This window comes from Miniopterus schreibersii (assembly GCF_964146895.1).
Source record: "Miniopterus schreibersii genome assembly, chromosome: 8".
Lineage (NCBI taxonomy): Eukaryota > Metazoa > Chordata > Mammalia > Chiroptera > Miniopteridae > Miniopterus > Miniopterus schreibersii.
In genome coordinates this window covers 51,768,769-51,792,542 of record NC_138109.1, presented here as the reverse complement: position 1 = coordinate 51,792,542, position 23,774 = coordinate 51,768,769, and the positions used below count along the sequence as shown (strand labels likewise).

The window sequence follows — 23,774 nt, the reverse complement described above, 5'->3', positions numbered from 1 at the left end:
TTTTTCAACATTCCTATAAGTACTTAAAACTGCTGAAAAATAAAACATCTGCTGCTATCCAGATAAATTTACTTCTGGTACTAAGCAACTATGAGAGTCTAGGGGTGATTTAATACTTTTGACACATAATTCAATAAGTTTAGGACAAATGTATTGACTTCTAATATTTTCAGACAACTTCATTATTTTATTTTACAACTAATGTATGTAACTCAGCTACAAATTTCTGCAGGTGAAAAACATGTTCATTAATTCTGTAGGGACTCAATGCAGGATACCCGGTTTCTTGGGTTTCTCCCCTTAATTGCCCCTAATGTAAACAATCTAATCTCACTTTGCAATATATCATATTTAAATAATAGGGCGAGGCTGAGGTTTTCCCCTTCCCTTCCCTCCCTTTTTCCATCTTTTAATCTGCTCACTACAGCCCACCCTTGGCAACTGAGAATCTACACAGGACAGTGCCCCTATTGTTTAGGGAAGTGTCTCATTCCTCAAACTGGGGCGGGGAGAGAGCAGGATTGTCAAACAGGGTTTGGGATGACTTTTTCCATTTCTAGAGGATAATCCTTTCTGGGACCATCATTTAAAAGTCGAGGCTCCTCAGGCACTAAGCAATACTCAGGAGGCAACCCAGAAATGCTGTGACCAAGCACTCTAAATCCCAACAAAAGGCTATACTGTGGTTTGGGGACCTCAGAAGCTTGCAATACAGTGTGAAGACCAACATGAGCAGTCCAGTGCCCAACCTCGGTTCTCAGTCCTACACAGGGTACAGATCAATAGCCTGGGAACCATACAAACTGATTTCTCATTTATGTTTTGACACCACTAGCTCCAGATGTTGATCACAAACAAATCCTCTAAATTCCCTGCACTGTTATACCACCATAAAAAGAAGAGTGCTTTGCCTGTGTGAAACCTACACAGAATGTTGCCTGTAAGAAAGTATAACCGTAACACTAAAAATCATAATCTCAGCCTTCCAATGTGATACTCAGTATTTAGAAACCAGTACAGTTTTTATGTTATCTGGTTTCATGAGCAAATGTTTTTTCTGAATCAAGGTGCGATCATTTCTTTTCACAATAGTGTGGCTAGGGATCACTCATCCATGCATTCCTCCAATATTTAATTAGTATCTCCTCTATGGCATACACTGTCCTAGCGGCATGGGAGACACTGGTAGATGTGAAAAGTGACATGTGAATTTGTTTTGTCAAATATAAGGGTTATGAAAAATTAATATTTCTCTTTTTTCTCTAGAATTTATAAAAAGTAAATCCAACCCCGGCAACACTGCTCCCCCCCCCCCAAAAGGCTTACTCCTCACTTTTCATTCATGTATAGTCATCTGCTGGGAAATTCATTAATTCATCACTCTATTCAGCATTCATCAAATAGTTACTCATTTAAAAATATTAGTTGTGCCTTGCATGTTCCTGAGGTTTGGGAATAAACACTGAGCCAAGCAGAGTTTTAAAATTAAAAACACGTATTCTGCTCGAATGAGCAATTTTATTTCACTATTTAGAGTCGGCATATATATTGGCCCTCTTCCAATCTAATTTCTGAACTTTTAAGATGAGGAAACTGGATCAGATAAGTTAACTAACTAGACCAAGATCCAAAAACTTGGATTCCTAGATTACTTTTCCTCAAAGCACCTCGTGTTACGTAACCACAGGAAATTTTCCCAGTTAACGCGGGACCTAAGTGACTAAACCCTTACAATATGTGATTATAAAATTCGCTAGAGATACCGCACATGTAATACGTTAGCACATAAACCAAAAAAGGGTTTAAAGTAAAAGCAAGTTATCTGCTATTTAAAATACAGAAAACCAAACAAGTGGGGTGTTTTTTTTTAAATCGTTACTTTCTGTGTGTTAGAACTGCAAATCTTTATTTTTTCTTCCTAATTTTCTGTTTGCTTAGAATTCAATAACGTCATTAAAATACTTCTATATTTTTAGACAGCCTCACACAGCATTCACAGTCTAAATGACCAAAAAAAACAACTATTAATCAAATAATGTTAAACATTTTGTTTTGTGTTCATTTTTATACTTATAAGAGAATCTCTAATCATGGGAAGATGGAAGAACAAAACATTTCTAGAATACTACATCACAGGAACAAAAACAACACTGTTCAATTGACGTAAGTAACTTAAACACATTGTATTTCCATTAAAATTAAAACATTTACACAATCATGTCGGAATGTAAGTGGCCAATGGTTTAAAATAACTCAGTTCTCACAGAAATACTCTAAGACACGGCCACTATACTTTGCTCTTAAGCGGTGCCGCTCCTCCTGTCTCAGCCCTGCATCCTCCCAGCCCAGCGAAGGCTTCGCACAGCAAGAACTCAACAATGCGGCCTGTGCGGGATGAAACACCGCCCGGCTCGAGGAATGAACCGCGTCCAGGAGCGCTCAGCGGTGTCCCGCGCGTGCCCAGGCCCGGCTGCCTCCATCCTGAAGCGCCCACGGGGTGAAGGCTCCTGCACGCGGCCAGGCTCACACCAGCGCTGTGACCACCCGGGGTGCCGGGCGTCCAGCGGCCGCAGCTGCTCACTGCTCGGACACTGGGAGGACTGTCACCCAGCGCTCACCCTCTCACCTCCAGGGTCGGCTCCCGAGTTCAAACGCAGTCACCTTTGTCTTTTTATTTCCTTATTGCCCCGCTCCAAACTATTCATTTTAATTACTCTTTTGAAAGCAAATGTTTTACCATACCCATACATTTTCAAGGGCCAATCTCAAAATACCAAGGACAGTCAAGATTTAGATGACAGCAGTGAGAACGAGAAAAGATTAATTGCTGTATAAACACAAGAAAAATTCTTCTCTCAAGTCCATATATCATTAGATCAGTGGTATCTATAGCCAATGATATTCTATCTAAAAATGTCAGAAAGTGGTCCTTTCCAATTTTATTCATTTATTAAATAACTCATATAAATACTGTCATATACCAAGAACCTTCAAATTTGAAAACAGAAAATAAAGTATATTCAAATCACAATGTAATCTTTCAACTGTGTGTTTATTGATCAGGAACAACCCTCTCTGCACTGAAGCTGTCGATGGAAGATAAATTAGAGAGAAGGTTCCCAACAGAAGGAACCATGAGTGGGCTGATAGAGGCTTTTCTTCTGCTTTGTGGACACAATGCCAAACTATAAAGTCAATGCAGCTGAAAAATAAAGCTAAGTAAGATGTCTGGCACCAGAGACAAAAAGCATGTGTGGAATGCCTTCACCTTCCACTTTCTCAACAGGCTGCCCGGCGTCCAGCAGACCCAGCCAAAGTATCCATAGTGGGTGTACATTTACGAACCTCTTTTAAAGCCATTTCCCTTTTACACACAGGCACTGCTTAAATTATGGAAGGCTTCGATCTCAGACACCACACTGTGTACATCTAGGAACATTCTAACTAAAAATTAAAATAGATTTTCATTATTGTACAAATCAAAGAGCATCGAGAAAGCTGTATCAGTCATGAGGATGAATGAATCTCATTTATGCATTTATTATTGATTTAACGTGCCTAAGCTTCCTCAGGTACAAAATTTAGAAAATAATACGAACCCCGCAGAGCTGTTGGAAGCATTACCCAAGTGAATGAGCAGAAAGCACCGAGCATCCTTGGTACCCAGTAAGCGTCCAACAAAATACAGCCATTGTTTTTAGATTTAAATTGAAAGTACAAATTAGGGAGAGACATTAAAAACTAGTTATTTCTGCCCTGACAGGGGTGGCTCCGTTGGTTGGAGCGTTGTCCCATAAACCGAAAGGCTGCCGGTTTGATTCCTAGTCAGGGCACATGCCTAAGTTGTGGGTTTGATCGCCGGACTGGAGGCTACCAATCGATGTTTCTCTCTTTCACTCTCCCCTTTACCCTCTTTCTAAAATCAGTAAAACATATCCCTGGGTGAAGATTAAAAACAAAACAAAAAACTAGTTATTTCTATATGCCGATTAAAAAAATTTTCCAAACTTTACTAATGTCTATTGTTTAGTGATAAAGTGAGCCTCATGTAACATGCCTATTAAGGCCATATGGAATATTAATATTAAATATCTAATTCTTAGATTTTTTTTAAAAATTCTGTGAGTATGCCCCACTGACAAGGCTGTCCACCTATGAGCTTACTATCAATAATTATATTTTCAATGGTAGCAACTTCATTAAACTGACCACATAAATTACCCATCACATCCATTTCTCTTTTCATTTCTCATCTTGGTAAATTCATGATCCACTTTGACTGCCCACACTCATCACTCACCATGCCTAGATATAAATCAACACTTCTGCCAGCACCGAGTCTATTCTAACTGAAAATCGTCTGCCTACAGGCACTGCTGGGGGGGGCAAAGCCAATCTAGGAGGTCCTATCAGCAACCCAACACAACTCTTGAAAAAGACACGGTTCTTCGAATCAAAGGCAGCCAGTTCATGACCATAAGCGCAATGTATGATGTGACTTCATACAGAAAGAAGAGCAAGGCCCTTGAGTTTTTTTCTCTAGAATCTAAATTGGGAAGCATGGGGCAATTCCAGAACTAGAGCAAGAGATGAAGCTGACTGAGTGGAACACTGGCAGTCATCCCCAGATAACACGAGGAGGGAGTAGAAATTCTGAGTAAGGAAAGAGGGAAAAAGCCAAAGGGCAAGAAAAGCCAGTTCATTTCCTGGAGAAGTGCAGGCAGAGGAACCCATAGCAGGTAAGTACAGAGTCCCAGAAACGCTTGCTACTCCAGATCTTGGATCTGTGCTGGATAGGACCAGTTTCCTTCCCTCTTCCAAACTCCACAAGAGCAAGCCAGGCAGTACGACTGCTCCTGGATCCCTCGGGAGTCCAGTTTATTCTATTCCTAAACGTCCATAAGGCACCACTCCTTACCACCAACCAGCTTGAAAAGTCCCTTTCCTCATCAATGATTTACCAAATTCTATCAATTCCACTTCTGAATTCTACTTCTGAAATCTCATCGATTCATTCCTTTTTTATGTAATCTCACTGTAATTATTCCAGTCTCATTCCTTCTCACCTAGATTACTTCAAGTTTTATTTAGCAAAAAGAGCAGAAATGACCAAATCACAGGATGAATCCAGCTCCCAGGTGTATTTCATTTGCCCCATCAGTATTTGAATTTGTATTTTGAATTAGTTGTCAACATTTCAGAGATAGAACATTCAAAACCAATTTCTGACTTTTCTTGGGGAAAACAAAGATCAGATCAACTGACAACGTACTCACATTGGCAAAGTATCAAAATATTGACAAATTAATCACCTGAAGCTGAGTAACATCTGTCCACTTTAGACAGGCATGCATTTTCCAGTTTTGTTTCATTTCTTTATACTCTGCCTCATTTTTTTTATGTTAATCACTTGGCCCCATAGGAACTTGTTCAACATTCTCTCTGCTTTCAACAGTAGACTCCATCCAATCCAAATAAATACCTCTATAAAAAAATTCTATAATCACCTTTGAAATTATTTAATGATTATACAATGATTATACCCACATGATAAAAATCCTAACTCTTTCACATGATCCGGCCCATTCTCTTTAACCTGTGCTATGTCTTGTCACCCTTCGTCTTGCAAAAACACCGAACTGCTTGCAATTCACATTTTTAGTGGCAGTGTTTCTGCACAGGCTAGTCCCTCTCCTGGAATGCTTCATTCTTCTTTAGCTGGCCAATTCCTACCCATTCAGGTATGTCTACCAGAAAGCCTTCCTTCACATAGCCAGTTTCAGCTGTGACACTTACACAGCTTTCTCTACTTTCCTTGTAGGCATCATTAGGTACCATAATTACTGTAAAGTTCATTAAAGGCAAGAACCATGCCTAGCACATAGCATAGTCCTGGCACATTGGACGTGTCCAATAATTACGGATGATTAAATAATTAAACATCTCCTTTCTAAGCCACAACAGTTCTAAAGCGTAGGCATTTTCCCCAATTTTATAATAAATAAGAAAATGCAGACTCAAGTTAAATAATTCACACAAGTTCACATAGCTGGTAAGTAAAAGTCAAGAATCTAAACCAAAAGGCCACATGTTTAGACCAAAACATGTGGCCCTTGAATATATTCCCTTTCTCATTCCATGGGAAATTCTAGTATAAATGTAATTTCACTACAAGCTTTGTCAGTGAAAGGAAACAGAGACCAAGTCAATACAAAAGACAATAATGTCTAATCCTAAATCAAAGCTGACAGGATAAATCCTGTGAAATGGTCAGCAGTATCACTGAGATGTGACCGGCTGTCGAAATGCCACGACAACTTTCACAGTCCTAGGCAAACTAGACAAAACTCCATAAAGTCTTCGTATGTTGACTACTTAGCTCTTCATTATCTTACCATAGTAGGAAAAAATGATTAGGAAAAACAAACAAAAAAATCAATCTACAATAGAAAATGTATTAAGAAAATTCAGTGTCCACAGGATAGGTAAAAGATAGATCATAAACTCTTTGAGAAAAATATTTATGACAGTCAGGAAAACATAATTAACAGAATTCATCAAAAAATAATTTTGATTCAAGTTACTAAATTTCAAGAAAATAACTATTATAAATTCTTCAAGCACAAATTAATTTGAGCATACTTAGCAATAGCTTGTGATAAAAATTCGTAAAGCATTAAAAAAAATCTCTCAATTTTGTTTTCAGACATCACAGTACTATATTACACAAGTATCTCTTGAAAAAAATGACAAAAAAATACAATTATATTATATAGTAGTAAAACCTTTTCAGTATGATCAAAAAGCCTAAAGAAACAAACAAAAAAATCTTTAATATGCTTTTAACATTTGATTAGCTTTCCTTTTTACAGTCTTTGAAAACTTCACTGCTGATCCACATAGGTAGATGTCAAAGTTTTTTAAGAGACTCAAATATAAAGCCTAATTAAAATGTTCTTGCTTTTTTTAAAAACGCCAGTCCCCACTTTTTTGCCCTCACCAGTATCTCAGGGCCAACAAAATACTGACAAGTATTGTTTTCAGTACATTTGGGAGTAAAACCCTTGAGAGCAATAATCTTTTGTATACAGATGGATATAAATGTTTTCAGTGCTCTGTATGGCATCTTCTTGCCACATAAGCACCTGCAGTGTTGCAGCGTCCTGCTAGGCATTCCTAAAAACACCTGGCCAAGCTGTTTACCAAAAAAAACTAGACAATGGATGGGATGAGGGATAATTAACAAATAAAACTATTCCTGGCACTCTCTCGACATTAAAGCAGAACCAAGCTCCAAGCAGGCACCTGGTGAAGGGAACTGCTAGATGTGATAATTCCAATTTACACATTCAGCACAACATTCTGTCTGCCTGTCAATTTGAAACAGTTTCCTATTCAGTGATAACAGATACCCCAAAAGAATGCAGTGTCAAAATGCTGACATGAATTTCTTATGCACCAACTAGACCCTCTCTCCTCTGGACCAGCTGCATCTGCCTTCTTCACTCTTGGAATGGACTGGCAGTTGGATACTGTTTTCAACTATACCAACAACAACAACAAAATCAAGTCCATAGGGAAAACTTAAAGTATCATATCCTCACACAGGATAAATACCAATCAAATGCTCTTAAGCACAGTTAAGAAAAAAAAAATTTCACAGAAGATAATTTGCCTTTGGGTTGTAGACACACAATACGATATACAGATCATGTGTCATAGAAACGTATACTTGCAACCTATATGATCCTATTAACCAATGTCACCCCAACAAATTTAATTAAAAAATAAATAAGAACTCAGCATCATTTGATCTTAATTTATATAGTGTTGTACTACTCAGCTGCCAAAACCATAAATGTACATATTTTTATTAAATATGAATTTACCTTAGGACACACCTTGCTAAAGGATGCACGAAATAGATCAAGATAAAGTGCAGATGCTCACACAGTTCAAAGCTTCGGTGACTTCATGTTGACCACAGTTCCCAGGAAGGAGCTAGGCGAGGCCACTCTGCCTGCTCCGGGTATAAGCTGCCTCTATAATGGCTTGCTGCAAAACAAATGCTGAACATCTTTTTTTTTGCTTTTCACTTTTTTCCCCCCCACCCCCATAAAAGTGAAAATCCTCTTTGGATTTCTTTGAGTTAGTGAAAACAAGTACTAAAGACAGGTCTTTCTTAAAAGCCAAGTTACATAACGAGAACTTGCAAATAGCAGGGGACACCTGCATAAAAATATTTCCTCTGGTTGCACTGTGCATCTACCTCAATTTCTACTAAATAGAATTTTTTTCTAAAAGAGAAAGACAGCATGTAAAATCAGTATTCATTTGCAAATGCTATTTAAATAAAAATAAGAAATTTTGACTTCCAGTATATATCTACACATACACACACACATATACACATACATGAACGTATACAAAGATACGAACATGTACATACATATATATGTATTTATATATATATATGTGTGTGTGTATATATATATATACACACACACATATATATATAAAATTAAAATACATATTATGAAGATTCCCTGCCAAGGCCATCAATTCTAATTTTATAAGCTATAAACATTTTATTTTTTTATTTTTTTTGTGTGTGAGCTATAAACATTTTAATATTAGTAAGTCATTAAAACCACATTAACCAAAACAGTAATATATTTTCAAATGTAACATATAAGTCTATGTCAAATACCATTATAATAATAAACACAATTATTTATTAGAAGGATATAATTTCTTTCTTATATCTAAGCTACAATCAGAGAATTTTCTAGTTATTAAAAGAAGAAATTCAGAAGAATTTTCTAAATGATTAGAGATATTCATCACTCATACTTTTTAAAACTGATGCTTACATAATTACTTTTCTTCTACAACATTTTCTCAAAGCGTAGAAAGCAAATGGCACCATTAACTAGGTTCATCATTGGATTTCAAAAAGGAAGCTCCATTTAGGGCATAAAAGTCAACATTAACTGATTTAATTATTGTAGGTTATCACCAACCAGACAGTTAAAAGCACAATCAAAATTATTTAAAGGGTGCCAGAAGGAGAAGAAAGAGACCAAGAAATTGAAAACCTATTTGAAAAAATAATGACAGAAAACTTCCTCTACCTGGGGAAGAAATAGACTTATAAGTCCAGGAAGCACAGAGGGTCCCAAACAAGAGGAACCCAAAGAGGCCCACAGCAAGACACATCATAATTAAAATGCCAAAGGTTAAAGACAAAGAATCTTAAAAGCAGCAAAAGAAAAGCAATTAGTTACCTACAAGGGAGCACCCATACGACTGTCAGCTGATTTCTCAACAAAAACCTTGCAGGCCAGAAGGGAGTGGCAAGAAATATTCAAAGTGATGAAAAGCAAGAATCTACAACCAAGATTACTCTACCCAGCAAAGCTATCATTTAGAATTGAAGGTCAGAGAAACATCTTCTCTGACAAGGAAAAGCTAAAGGAGTTCATCACCACCAGGCTAGCACTACAGGAAATGCTGAAGGGTCTTCTTTAAGAAGAAGCTAATGAACAAAACAATCTGACGAACTAAATGGATCCAGAGACACTGACGCAGGCAACAGACTATCTTATTTCAGAGGAAAGAGGGAAGGGGGGGGTGGAGTGTGGGAAGAGATTAACCAAAGAAGTTATATGCATATATGTGTAACCCATGGACACAGTCAATAACGGGGTGAAGGCCTGGGGAGGGGGTGGGAGCGAGGTGGAGGGGGTCAATTGCGGGGGAAAAATGGGACACCTGTAATACTTTCAACAATAAAAATAAATTTAAAAAAAAATTATTTAAGAACTGGGGCTGCAGTCAGCAACTAGGGTTGGACTTTAAATCTTATTAAAGTATACTCAGCTGTTAATCCCAAAGACCCCATTCCTGCAAGCTGTACACTTAACATACAGAGACACCTGTTTGTTTTTTACATTCACAAATTCACCACATTGTTTTTAGGTGATCATTAGTGAAACTGCTGTACCATCAATAAAGTATGTATTCAAAATATTGCTTTGGTACTAACGTTCCTTGAATGCACCTATTAATGAACTGAAGTATTTTTCTGAGTGCCAAAGCACTATGAAAAATACAGAAATAAGTAGGAAATTGTCCCTGACCTCAAAGAATTCACTAAAATATATAAAGGAGGTATAAGAGGTGATCTCTCCCCACAAAAGTGTTACATGAACAAAGTACCTATAAACTGTTGTGTCCAGGACAGTAGCAACTAGCCACTTGTGGCTACTTTAAATTTAAATTAACATTAAATAAAATAATGTACTTTTTCAGTCACATTCGCCATAGTTCAAGTGTTCAATAACCACTTGTGGCTAGTGACTGACACTATATAAATTCAAAGGATTCCTGTTTATATGAGAAAAAGTCCCCTAAACTATCCTAAAGAACTGAGTAGGCGGGAGGGTGGATTTTTTGGCATTGTTTTCAAGGAACAATTAGTAATACAGCTTGGCTGGAGTTATGGGAGTAAAACTCCACGTCAAAGTCAAATTTGGGGGTCCTTGAATTTTGTAGATTTTGTTTTACTCAGCGAACAACTGGTCACAGAATTGACAAGATTAAAAAAATAATGCATATATAAATATATAAAGACAATGACTAACATAATATATAACAGGTGTTCAAAAACTGAGAGGAAGGGTAAGGGGGAGAGGAGGGAAAGGATGAGGTGGTCTGGGGGTACAACAAAGGGGTGCTGAGAAGATCAGGCAACAGAGCTGCTGGCTCTTAACTTCATTCACTAGGACTAGACTAATATTAAACAGCTATGAGACTCCAGTGAAGCGTTGTGGTTAAGTCTCAAAATGATCTATTAATGCCAGCAAATGCTTTATATATATATATATATATATATATATATATATAGACACACACACACACACACACACACACACACACACACTTTGCTCCAATACATGGACTAGTAAGAAACCAAAGTAGCATTTATCACTAACAGTCATAAAGTTGGTTTCAGTCTGGGAAAGTTGTTCAGGGCAGCTGTGGGGAAAAAGAACACTTAGGAAGGGCCAGTTAAATATCGCACTGTCTACCGACCGCAATCCAACGTCAACCACACTGTGTCCTTGGACTTCTTGGTATTCAGCATTTCAAATCTATAAATGAATCCCTGATTTGCACTCAATTGAAATGCATTCCAAAATGCAAAAGAGATGCTATTCATTCAAGTTATTTGTATTTCTCCTCTAAACGTATGTATGTGAAGCTGTCAAACTATATATCAAGGACTATATGAAGCGATTAAACATTATTTAGGAAGGTTCCCACTGTGACTAATATCTTCACTGTTTTACTACTTTACTAAAACATGAAATCTTAAGTATGTGTGTGTGTATACATATATATGTATTATCAGTATAAAATAAATGCAGTCTTCCCAAAAGCCAAAATATTACTTAAAATTAAACTTATTTTAAGTTTTTTAACAAAGTCACTAGAAACAGGTGTTTGGACCTTGTCAGAAAGGTTTCAATTTTACATCATTACGTTTTAACTTGCCTAATCAGTTGAACAAAAGTACTTTATGTAAAATGATTCTTTTAGTTGCCTTAGCTACAAATCCCTGCAGGATACTATAATTGAAATCTACTCACGTAAGTTAGGAATAATTAGGGCCCCAAATTAAGCCAAACACAAAGTTAATTCAAATAGTCAGCTGCTGTCATTTAAATGGTTACGGAGTTTTATTGTTGCTTAACATTTCTGAATGCCTTTAAATGTACTTTGTTCTTCTCGTCTGTATTTAGTATTTCAGTACAAACAGAAATGGGATCAAGCAGCAAAGATTCATCAGCCTTGAGACGGGAGTCATACCTATATCCAGTTTTTGTCACTAAAGGTTTTCTACTCAATCTTTGCTGTCAATTAACAACACAGTTGAAAGAATGGAAGGACAGCTCTCAAAGGCGAGCTTTCTGGTAAATAAAGCAGGATCACAGAATCTACAGTGAGTGCCATTAATGCAACAAAAGTAAGAGCTTTTAAAAGCTAACAAGGATAGTCTCTATTTGCTTAAACTCTAAAACAAAGCAAAGGATTCAAGGAGCTTCCTGTTGTAAGCAAACAAAATGGAAAAGATAATGCTAAAAGCCCATACCAGAAGGAGGGAGGGGATATGAAAGCAAGCCTTCAACTATTTTAATGATAAATGTTAATCAGTGTGAACTGATAAACTAAATACATCAAAAGTTAAAAGTACTGTTGTAATATTTCAGTTTTTAAATGTTCTGATAGGTAATCATTCTGAGCAGTTGTTTGCACTTCTAAAGAGAAACTGTGATTTAAAATATATATATATGCCTATGGCTGGCTATAATTTCTGAATATTATTTGAAAATTGCATAGAGTTAGTGAGATTGGTTTATGTTTTATACATTTCAAAATAAAGTGATTTCTAATATAGTTTTAATCTGAAACTGTAATGATATTAAAAACTTTGACATAAATGAGCTTTTTCAATTGTCACCATTAAGTTAAACAACGTTAAGCAATAAATTTTAAAGTGCATCTTAAATATTCCTGTGTGACAACCTGATGAGGTAGGAAAATACAACAATGACCTGAAGGTAAAGATTCAGTTCTACAGGAAGAAAAATGTAGTGGCAGTCAGTAGAGCGAGACGGAGGGACAATCTTTGCAGGCCTTAGTTTCTTGATCTGTAAATTGAAAACTTCTACATGGCTAACTAATGTCCAGTTTGTGATTCTCGGTCTAAAATTCTTCAGTTCTACCAACAAATAAAACCAAAAGATATTTTCACCTCTAAGGTACCTATATAGGTTACTCTTTGTTTAAAATTTCCTACTTACTTTTTATTTGGCTTTAAAAGCTGAAGAATCTAATGAACTTCATGAAGAAATAAATGCAATTTGTGATTTGTATTATCAGAAAACTAAAATAAATCCCATCAGTAACCTATCTTTATCCCTGATAGGAAAAGTAAAAGGAGATGTTACCTACTACTTAAAATAAATAAAATCTTTTTATGATTCTACAAAGCAGAAAAATGACTAGATGACCTTAAGGAGAAGAAGTATCTTTAAAAGCTCTTTGATAACCAGTGTTCCCTCCCATCCTATACTTCTTTAGGGTGCTTTCTTGTCAGGGAACTAATACTAAACTGAAAAGGACAACAATTCTTAGTTTTTAAAAAATGCTGACTTTGAAAAATTAGTAAAATACAAACTTTTTCTACATGGGTTAAGACAAACATAATATGATTTTATAATTTTACTTCAAGAATTAAGAACATTTGTAGTAAAATCCTATTTAAAAATAGTGTTTCCATGTAACAGAATAAAAGTGGGACAGATCAATGGGGAATAGAGGGAAATTTTAGGGAGAAAAGGCCAGGCTGCACTGTGACTCAGGGATTTTTCAAAACAAATCATCAGATGAAAGGTCAATAGAAAGCATATAAATTAGGACTAAAAGTGTAACAAATATAAAAATGTTCGGTAAGGTTTCATGGTGGCTTAGTTCCTTTTTAAAATAAAACAAATTAGAAAAGTGAAAGTGTTGTTATTTCTACCTCTCAACTGCATTATTAAGGTTAGAAACAAACCTCGATTTGCAACGGCAGAAATCACTGTCACGCAAAATCTAATTTTCTAGACTAAACATTTTAATAACCAAAACTCCTTGATACAGATGCCCTCTCAGCGCAGCGGCCTCAGCATCACCTGGGAGCTCTGGAGGCCCATCCCAGATCACGGAATCAGAATCTGCCTTTTAACAAGACTCCCAAGTGCATTCTACATGCATTAAATTGCAAGGAGCACTGTTCTAGATAAATAAGATTAAAAACATCCAGCGTGACCTCCCTTAAATAGCTTCTTCTCCAGTACACAACTCCTCCTGAATCTTCCCCTCCCAATATAACACCCGCTCTCCTCTCCTAGACGAGACTTCCTCTCCTTGCACTGGATTCCATTTCTTTTCTTTCTGCCTGGAAACAAATTCAGGTATCTGACAGATCTACTACAAACCACCAAAGAAGAAAACTATTAAAGGTACTTTCCTTAAACAAGGGAACACACGTTACCTATACCACCTGTCTCCTTCACTTTATTTACCAACTGTTGAATCACCTGCCACCACCACCTCATCACAGGGTTGGGCCACATAAAAGTGGGTCTTTGAAAACCCAACAGCTCTCTCCCCACTACCACCAGCAAAGCCTCCTGTGCACCTTCTCTGCTGCGGCTGACCAGTGTACAAAGTCCCTCACTCTGATTAACACACTGTCTGCAATCAAGACCTGACTCACACTAGGCATACCTACCGCCTGATTTGGATTTACTACAAAAAGGATGGGTCAGGAAGGGGAAGGGGAGAGAGAACTAATGATTAATACACACCCTAAACACACACCAATTAGATACAAAGAGACAGGTACAAAGCAATAGTAAAAAGACTCTATAAATAACCAGCAAAATAAATATTAATCTCTTTTTCAGATTAAATCCGTATGCAAAACAATCCGTCTCCTTTATCTGAATCCCTCTATTTTTCCCCCAGGAAATCCCCCCTTTTCTCTCAGAAAAAAATAAATTTATCTCTTAAAAATAAAATTGATTAAATAGAATAGATGCAAAAAGAAATCATTTTAGTAGAAGAACACTATTACTGAAATCAGAAAAACCGTGACATTTTCACCCACTGTTCAATCTGTATACATATAAATTGTGTTCATGTCTTTTTTTTTTAACTATTGTGCATTATCCACTATATTCTCAACTTCATCTACTTTGTTAGGTAAAATCTGATTCATACCCAATGATTTAATATTAATCCACTTCATTTTAAATTAACTGAGACCTTAACTTTCACCTTTTAACAAAGCTGATTCATAATGGGTTAAAAACATAAATAAAAACATTTAAGAGCTACAGGGAAATGCAAGTAAGTAAATAATCTCAAGACATGGATTTTTAAGCATTAAAATTATAGAAGATCTCACAAAAGAAAATAGCTATCCATCAAAAAGTCCAGAAAAAAATGGGGTAAATAAAGCAAGTGAAATAAAAATATTGATAATTGTTAAATCTGTGATTAGTTACTTTACAAAATCCTCCCTTCTGCTTGAAATTTTCATTATAAAATTAAGCAGTATGAATTAAACTAAAAGGCAAGTGTATTTTTTATAACAAAAATGACCTAAGGATACCATCAAAGAGTTTTATAAAACGTAAGAAAAACGGTAAAAACATAAACAGAAGAGCTGGCAAAGGTAATTGAAAACTTCACATCAAAATTAATATTGGCCAATGACAATATCCCCCCCAAAAATGTTTTTGTCCTCACAATTAGCCCCCAAATTACAAATATAATTTACAATCAGACACCCTTTTTCACATATGAAGTGTCAATTCTTTTAAAAATTTAAAATCAATGCTGGTAAAGTGTGTAGGTTGATTCTTTCACACACTGGTAATCAAAATGAACACTGATATAACCCTTCAGAAAAAACTGGAATCTGTCCATGTGCCTGATACAATAAATCTGAATTCTACAATTCTAGTGTCAGGAAATAACCAGATATAAAGGAAAAAATTTATAATGTATGTATTTTAGATATACTTGAACGAAATTAAGTTCAAACGGCCAATGAGTAGAGAGGGGAGCTTAAATCATTTTGGACACATACATGGTAAATTACAATGCAGCTGTTAAAATCTATTATCTAAATATATGACATGATAATAAAAGTTATGATAATATGAAGAGAAATCAGAATATAAAAAGTATACGGAGATGAAAAACCCAATTTTGTTTTATACATCGTAATTGTGTTTTATCCATAATATCAAGAACGTGTGTCAGAAACAAAAAGGAAATGTGTCGTGGTTCTATCAAGGTCCTAGACTTACCAACAGTTTTAAATTCTTACCTTAATTTTTCTTATTTTTTTTATCTTTTCTCTTAAGACTGTATTACACTCAAAATCAAAAGGGGGGGAAAAAACGAACTTTTAAGAAAAATAAGCCCTCAAAGCAAGAAGAACGGCAGGAGTAAAAGTCAAACTCAGTGGAGTCCCCTGCTGATAAGGAGGGATTATAGATGTTTTTGCTTCCTGAAGCTCTGATAGGGAATTCCCTTCCCAGCCTTACATTTTAGCCAAGAGATCCCAGGGCTGGGGCTAGGTATTCTCCTGGAATCACTTCTGTCAAGTTGACAAAAGGAGAGTTCAAGAACAGGGTTGAAAGATGTCAGGAGATATTCGCTAATCCACACTGATGTCTAATACATGCAGACTGCACGGCTGTCATATGTCATTCTCTGTCATGCAAGAGGTGAAAAGAAAATAAAGAGTACCACAGGGTACCAAGCATATGCTTCAGCGAGGCACTCCCTCAGTCACGCGGCAGATAAATCTGTTCTGGAGACACACCAGTTCAACATTAACACTCAGATGTGCTCAATCATGTATACTCTCTTATTCTCTAATACCGAAACCTAAATATAGACAACATAAAAAAGAGAAAATGTGTATGAATTCAAAAAATTAAGTGAGAGATTCACCCAAACTTACAGTATTCAGTGAGTAATTAACACAACCACCGTTCAGCAAAATTAAGGAGTTTTACATGCTTCCTGTGCTTTTAATTAAGCCACCTTTACTGCACTATTGATTCTTTCCAAAGATAGCAATGCCTGTGATAAGTGCCAAACACAGGTGTAAAATCAGTATTTCAAAAATTTCCTTTTGTACGGACAAGTTTATAACCTCTTTTAGCAAGTATTTTTCATAGTTAACAGATTGAGGTAGTCTTTTCTGTCAGAAAATAAAAGTTTGCAAAAATTTAAGCCAAGCAATACAACGTTACTGAGGTCTGTCGGGTGACTGCTGTGTGTGAAACACTGATTTGTAACACTTTACCACCAGTCACAGGCCCACTGGTGAATCGACGGAGACAGTGGATAAACAAACCTTTTCTAACACTGAAAAAGGAGTGAGAGAGGATGACATAGAATAAAAAGTGGGAGGAAAAATGTAAAGGAAAAAAATCAGGCACTGGAACTTCACCTTCACGTGAAATATGGCATATTTTGACACTGAATGTCAAACACGATGAACAAAGTAAATTCCAACTTAACTTTTTAAAAAATGCCAGTGTATCCTATTTAGTCTTATTTTTTTCAATTTGAGCCACACTCAGAACAAATACACCTTGCTTCTGAATCCTGGTATTAGTGCTACAAGGCATATCATGTTTACAATATGAGCAGCATCATATAGTTTGTAAATGGCACTAATATTTATTTTTAAAACTGAATTGCATCACAGCCTATGCAGAATAAAGCTGGTGCAATCAAATTACATTACACTCACATAATGCATGAAGGAATATTTAAAGTGTCCTAAGAGCAACATAGTTAGTTAACTCTCTTAAGGAGTAAAATCACATTGCTCTGCACTAAAAATATAAAGAACATCATTTTTTTAAAAAATACATTGTTTTAACCCAATGTTAATTTACATAATTTGTGAATTTTAAAACCAAGGTTACATTTGCTCTGCAGCGAACACAGATATGCTGTACAATTCCTATTAATTTAATGGGAGTTGTGGCTCCCATTAAGTTTAATAGGAGTCATACTGCCAAATCTCCATGCACCTTGCTGAAAATTTACCTCCTAGCTTTCAACTAATCAAATATACTGAAATGAACAAAAATAGTCAATTTTGCTAGACTGGGAAATCTAAAGTCCCTACAGTAAGTTAACTCAGCATTTTCATAGCAATAGCCATGTAGTTACCGCCAGCAAGAAAAAGAACAAGGTTATCAGAACGAAAAGAGACAAACTGAAGCCAGGGTTTGGGAGTTCCGAAAATGTCACATTTACCCGTAACAGAAAATATGTTCTGCTTGTTCCAATCTGGAGACAGTTTTTCAATTTTGTTTTTTTCTTTTTTAGTACACTGTAGAAGAGAGTAACAAAATAATTCCTTTTTGAAGCTTAAAATTATACCCAAGGAGCTTCAAAAAAGGAATGAAGAGCCACATGAAAAGGTATAGATAGTAACTCCCAGTACACAACTGGTTGCAACTTCTGAATCACAATGAATTAAACCGTAACTCTTTTTCTAAAACTCGTTTTAAAAAGTTACTTTATAGCCTACACGTCCCTAAAGCCTCACCTCATCCAACCTCACTCATACAATAGGCTGCAGTGCTTCTTAAGTGTGGTACTGAGCAACATCAGTGTCACCCCAGAAGTTTGTCGGGAATGTAAATGCTGGGGTCCTACCCCGGACCTTCCAGGTGATTCTGCGGCTCCTACAGTCTGAGAACCACTGTAGTAGTTTATTTCATATCTACGTTGTTTTTCTCTCCATTGGTTTTTTCCTCCACTACCATGCTCACCACTGTCTTTAGTCAGCTGCTCTTGAGGTTCAGCTCAAGCATCATCACTACTTCCTGACATACACCCCACCCAACTCAACCACCCTTCGCCTCAATACCCCTGTGAATGTCACCATCACCTTGTCCTAACAACTATGTATTGTCCCCTCTCTAACAATTAAGACCATGACCCTCTTCAAAGAGTTATGCTATGTATATGATGGATATAGACTGAGTGCTTAGCCAGGCATTATTCTAAGAACTTGGACACATCAGTAAACCAAAAACATAAAATAAAAAGATCCCTGTGAAGCTGACAGGTTGACGTACTGTGCATACCGTGTGGGTGTGTATAAATATAAATTTTATACATTTCATTATACCTGTGTTAATAAAAGAAAGTAAAAATGACTATAGGTCTGAATTATTTTAATCCTTCTTAAATTTATCCTTGGTGAACAAACCTACTATTCCTTCCACTAAATTATAGGCCACTCTGAAGGAAATACTTATATGCCAAAAAGTTTTTCTAACTCATATATAACACCTAGATCTAATTTTTTTTCTGCCACACAACTAGCGAAAAGACCCCACAACCAAACATCATTTTTTAGTAAGATATCATTTACCCAAAGTCACTGTAAAATGTGCTTAAAGAATTTAAAAATACATTAAAAACGGGTACGATACTATTTCTTCAGCTATGTTCTAAAATTGTCTTGATGTATATAAAATAAATACTTGTAACTGTATCTGGAATATCTGGCATTTATACCTGGCATAATATTTTTCTTTGAAATAAGGATAAGCAGAAATGTAATTTGAGTTAATTAACTAAAATTCTGACTAAAGAAATCTAATTACATACCCACTGCATAAAAATTCAACCTGAAATCCATATTACTGACTTTGCTGAAGAACTGCTATTATTTGTAACTTGTCACTTGAGCAAGCCTTCATATGTCTGACTTATACTTTCCAGGGCTCCATTATATACCATAATTTAATTCTCTAGGACACAAAAATTCAATTTACTTTCCTACTTACTGATACATGATTCCACAGTGGGTTACTATGCTTATAAAAATCAGCCCAAAGAATAAAAACACACCAGTTTCTCAACAAAACTAATTTTTGAAGGGCTTGAGGTTAGTTCTCTAGGAATCAAATCAATTCTATGAAAAACTTACAAAATAGTTTGAAGTCTGCTCTTTTATAATCATTTTTTATTTGGAAATTCTAAACATCATTTTTAAAAATACACAGGGAGTAGAGGCTTTAAGGATAAACAAAACACTGTTCCTGTTTTTCAAAACCTAAATTTTAATGGGTAAGACTTGATTCTTAAATATTAATTGAAAGACACAGAGAGAGAGGGAGATGAGCTAATTCTAACAATTAAACCTTTATATAAATAATCAGCTTTTACCATAGTAAAAGTTATAGAAATGCTCAGTGATTTTCTCTTATAGACACACAAAACATGATGTATTTAAAACGTTCATCTGAACACAGAACAAACAAGTCCTTCCTGCAAATGTGGAAATTCACCTCTCCTATGTATAGATGTAAAACAAATCCAAAATTATGTTAAGCCTTTAAAATCATATACTAAGTTAAAACACTACTGTAAATAGGAGAAAACAGCGCGCCAAAAAGGAAGGCATGGTTTACGGCTCAACCCAATACAAAGGCTTGTTTTGTTTTTTTAAAAAACTTGATTAGTGACTACTATACTTAAAAACCTAATGTCTGCTTTGTATTACAAAGCCAGAAAACTGGCAAAACCAGGCTAAAACAAATGGCCATCATGGGTCCCCCAGCAAGCACTCTGCTGCCTGCTGCAGACCTCCACTGGCCTGGAACATACGCTCAAGTTACTTTGTCTGCTGAGCCCCAATAGGCATTTGAGGTTTCCACCCCTGCGCACAAGACGGGCCCAAGAGCAGAAGCTGTGCCTGGCACATTTTTTAATCCTAAGCACCTGGCTCAATTTAGCCACTCACTAAGTGAGCAAAGAGGGAGGAAACCTTATCTGAGTCTATCTGTAAGGATCTAAGTACTGATACAAAAGTGCTCACCTCCCTCAAGTTTTGAAAAAGGAACAATCGTGTAAGGGACCGGATGATATTTAATGGTTGAATAGTTACATTTACATCTTCTTTCCTGTGCTCTCACACCCAACTCTGACTGGTTTTCTCTACAGGTGTTCACAGGGCATTATCTGCTCTCTGGCAATAAAGGAAGAGCATGTCATGTAAAACTTTTCTAAGACAAAACCATGTGAAGCTGTCTTAACAGCGGGCATTCGCCTGTATACTCCCACAACTAGCCGTGTGTGTTTCTCCCAGGTTCTTATCACCCGTAGAAGGGAAATGCTTCAGAAGCAACACCCTGTAGCCTGATGTGCCAAAATGAAATTTCTCTTAATAGCAGATATGAATCCTGACCTGATAGGGGACCCCAGAAATAAAACTGCAGTATCTCATGAAAAAGTCTCCGTTTGCTAGCCCCCTGCTGAGTTCCGCTACTGTGCCAGCAAAGGGGTCTGTATCTTGATTGGAAAATTTTTTCATTATGTGAACTAATGAGCCATTGGTTCCTCACCTGCAAATTTTCTCAAATGTATAAAATCATTCAAACATAGCAGCAGAAATTTAGTTAGTCTCCAACCCCCCTCCCAAAAAAAAACAGATGCAAAATTATAGATTACACACAAGATTTTTATAACAACCCAAGCCAGAGATTGTTATTATTAAATTCCGTTTCTGCTCATTACTTATCATTACAGTACTGTTCATTCAGACATATTACATTTCAACGTTAGATTTGGTACCTTTCAATTCTGATGCAAAGAGCAGTATTCTCAAATAAAATATTAACCCATTTGTAACTTTCATGTGTGACTTAAATCCAAGTCAATATTATTTACATTCTGAATACAGAAATTCTGATTTAAAAATATTCCTAAATGTGTTATTTATTTGAATTCTATTATTAAGTTATGGCAACATATTGCAAGTAGGAAACTTTGAGGGGAGGAGAAATGAAGCAATTTTGAAATAAGCAATTCAAATAAAATTCTTTGGGCAAAATTAAAATGTTAACATTTTGAAGCTTATTACAAAGACATTGGAATAATAAGCATAGGCCTCTTTTTCTCCACCTATTGTTTTACTAATAGGTATAAATGTGATCACACTTAAAAGTACATAGTAAGCCAATTTTAAAATTCTAAAACTTTTTTCAAGAATGCTTACTTGGGACCAAAACTATCCATTGCATTTTACATGCATTTCTCAGAGATCTTGTAATCTTTACAGATTTTACAAGACTAACATATTTTCATGCCAAATACAACTACCACTATCAACTAGCTATAAACTTAACACATCTTAGCTCCATATTAACTTCTGACCTGCTCTGTAAAAGGCACCTGGAAGGGTGTTACTTTCACATGGAAAAATATGTCTGCAGAAATAATGGACACCAGGAAATCCATACAGTAATTGATAAATGATGGTTCCAATTATTTCATGAAGCCTCAAAAGTGTATGTAATTCTTTAAAAAATCAGATGTCATTAAAAAGATATAGGTAACATTAAAATGGCAGCGCTATAAAAACTGTCTTCCAGGGGATATGAAAAATTTTATTTAATAGTTTTAGAACTATGACCACATCAAGAAGCAGACAAAACTAAAGATGAAAGTAAAAGAATTGCTACAAAACACCTGCAATTTTACTAGAATAAATTTAGTCCACAAATGTAAAATATAAAATTAAAACAAAGCTTTCATTTATTTATCCCAGGATTACTTACAATTATTATATTTATAAATTTATGTAAAATATAAATCCAGACTTCTAGCACTTTCTGTAATATATAGCTGTGTCATGAAAATAATTCAACATTCAGAAAGTCTTTTTTAACACCTGTTCCTAAAATAATAAAATAATGCTCTCTAGCTACTTCTACGTAAGTAGCATGGCATAGTTTCAGTGTCCTGGATGTAAACAATAATATCTAAACTTCATCTTACCTTCTGTGTTCGGTAAGAAGCTGATTATAATGATGAACCACAGACTTCGCATTCTGCAACCAGAAGACACCATTATTGATCCCTTTAAATATATTCTTTGTATTCCTCAATGAATCTAGTTAAAAACGCCCAGCTTCATCGAACCCAGCAGTCTGCATCATTGATCCTCATATCTGAAAAACAAACAAATCCATCATTTACTCTACGGTTCCAGTTTATTACCAAAAAATGCAAAAATAGTCATAACAATAACTCTCTTTCCCCCCTTCCTCCCTCCATCTCCTAAATATTAAAAAAAAAGGGTATATACTTTGATTCTATATCCAACATGGAACCTGTACCTGTACATGCTGGATAGTGGAGCCTCACATCTCAAAAAAGATCAAAACCCAAAAGGCACTTACAGACAACCAGAACATATGAAATCACATATAAATTCCTAATGAGTTTTTCTTTGAAAAGCTTAGAAAGTCATTCTAGAATAATTCATCTGTCGTTCCATGCCAATATTAGTCTTTTTATCACATTACAGTTGACCCCTGAACAACACAGATTTTAACTGTGAGAGTCCAGTTATTATCAGGAAATACCTGTACTTTTTTTATTATTCACCTTTGAGAGCCTCCAGATGCAAAGTGCTGACTGTATGCCCTGATCTATGCTATTTTATAGGGGACTTGAGCATCTGTGGTTTGGGGATGTTCTGGAACAAATCCCCACAGATTCAAGGTAGAACTTTAAGTTTTTGGGGAGTCAAAAGTTATATGCAAACTTTTCAACAGTACAGGATTGGCGCCCCAGCCCCTATATTGTTCAAGGGTCACCTGTACTAGCTTTAATACATAATGCCTCTAACAAAATTTTATAAAAACATATATTTTTTTGGTTCGTTTCTAGTAATAGTAACTAACAGTAATATCATCCACAATTTTATCATGTTATCTTGCAAGACAGAGTAGAGATACAATCAAATGGTTTCTTTTTCTGTACAAGGGTGCACAATTTTTAACATATGGTTGTTAACTTTATATAATGATGGCATTCCAAAACACCACATTTCCAGATACCACATATCCAATTGTTATTTCTCTGACAGCTATTATTCATAGAGGAAGGAAGCAGTTTCATAGTCTCTTCACGATTTCATTTGAAAGCTTAAGATTTTCATATATCGGTTTTCCTTACAGCAAGATATAACTTAGTAAGATCAAAACTATATCCTTGATTAGGTTGGTCCATCCACCCAAATAAAAACCCAAGACCAGCCCTGGCCAGTGTTGCTCAGCGGTTAGAGCATGAGGGTGGAAGGTTCGACTCCCAGT

General features: G+C 35.8%; 1 protein-coding gene across 15 annotated transcripts in view; it reads right to left on the bottom strand.

Moving 5' to 3' along the window:
- ADGRL2 (adhesion G protein-coupled receptor L2) overlaps positions 1-23,774 on the bottom strand; it is a 178,002-nt gene that overhangs the window by 120,462 nt on the left and 33,766 nt on the right. For all 15 annotated transcript variants that reach the window (XM_081145430.1, XM_081145432.1, XM_081145425.1 and 12 more), the window contains exon 2: positions 22,453-22,625. In XM_081145430.1, coding sequence (XP_081001556.1) covers positions 22,453-22,525 — 73 coding nt within the window. In that variant the 5' untranslated portion in view covers positions 22,526-22,625. The remainder of the gene's footprint in view (positions 1-22,452; positions 22,626-23,774) is intronic.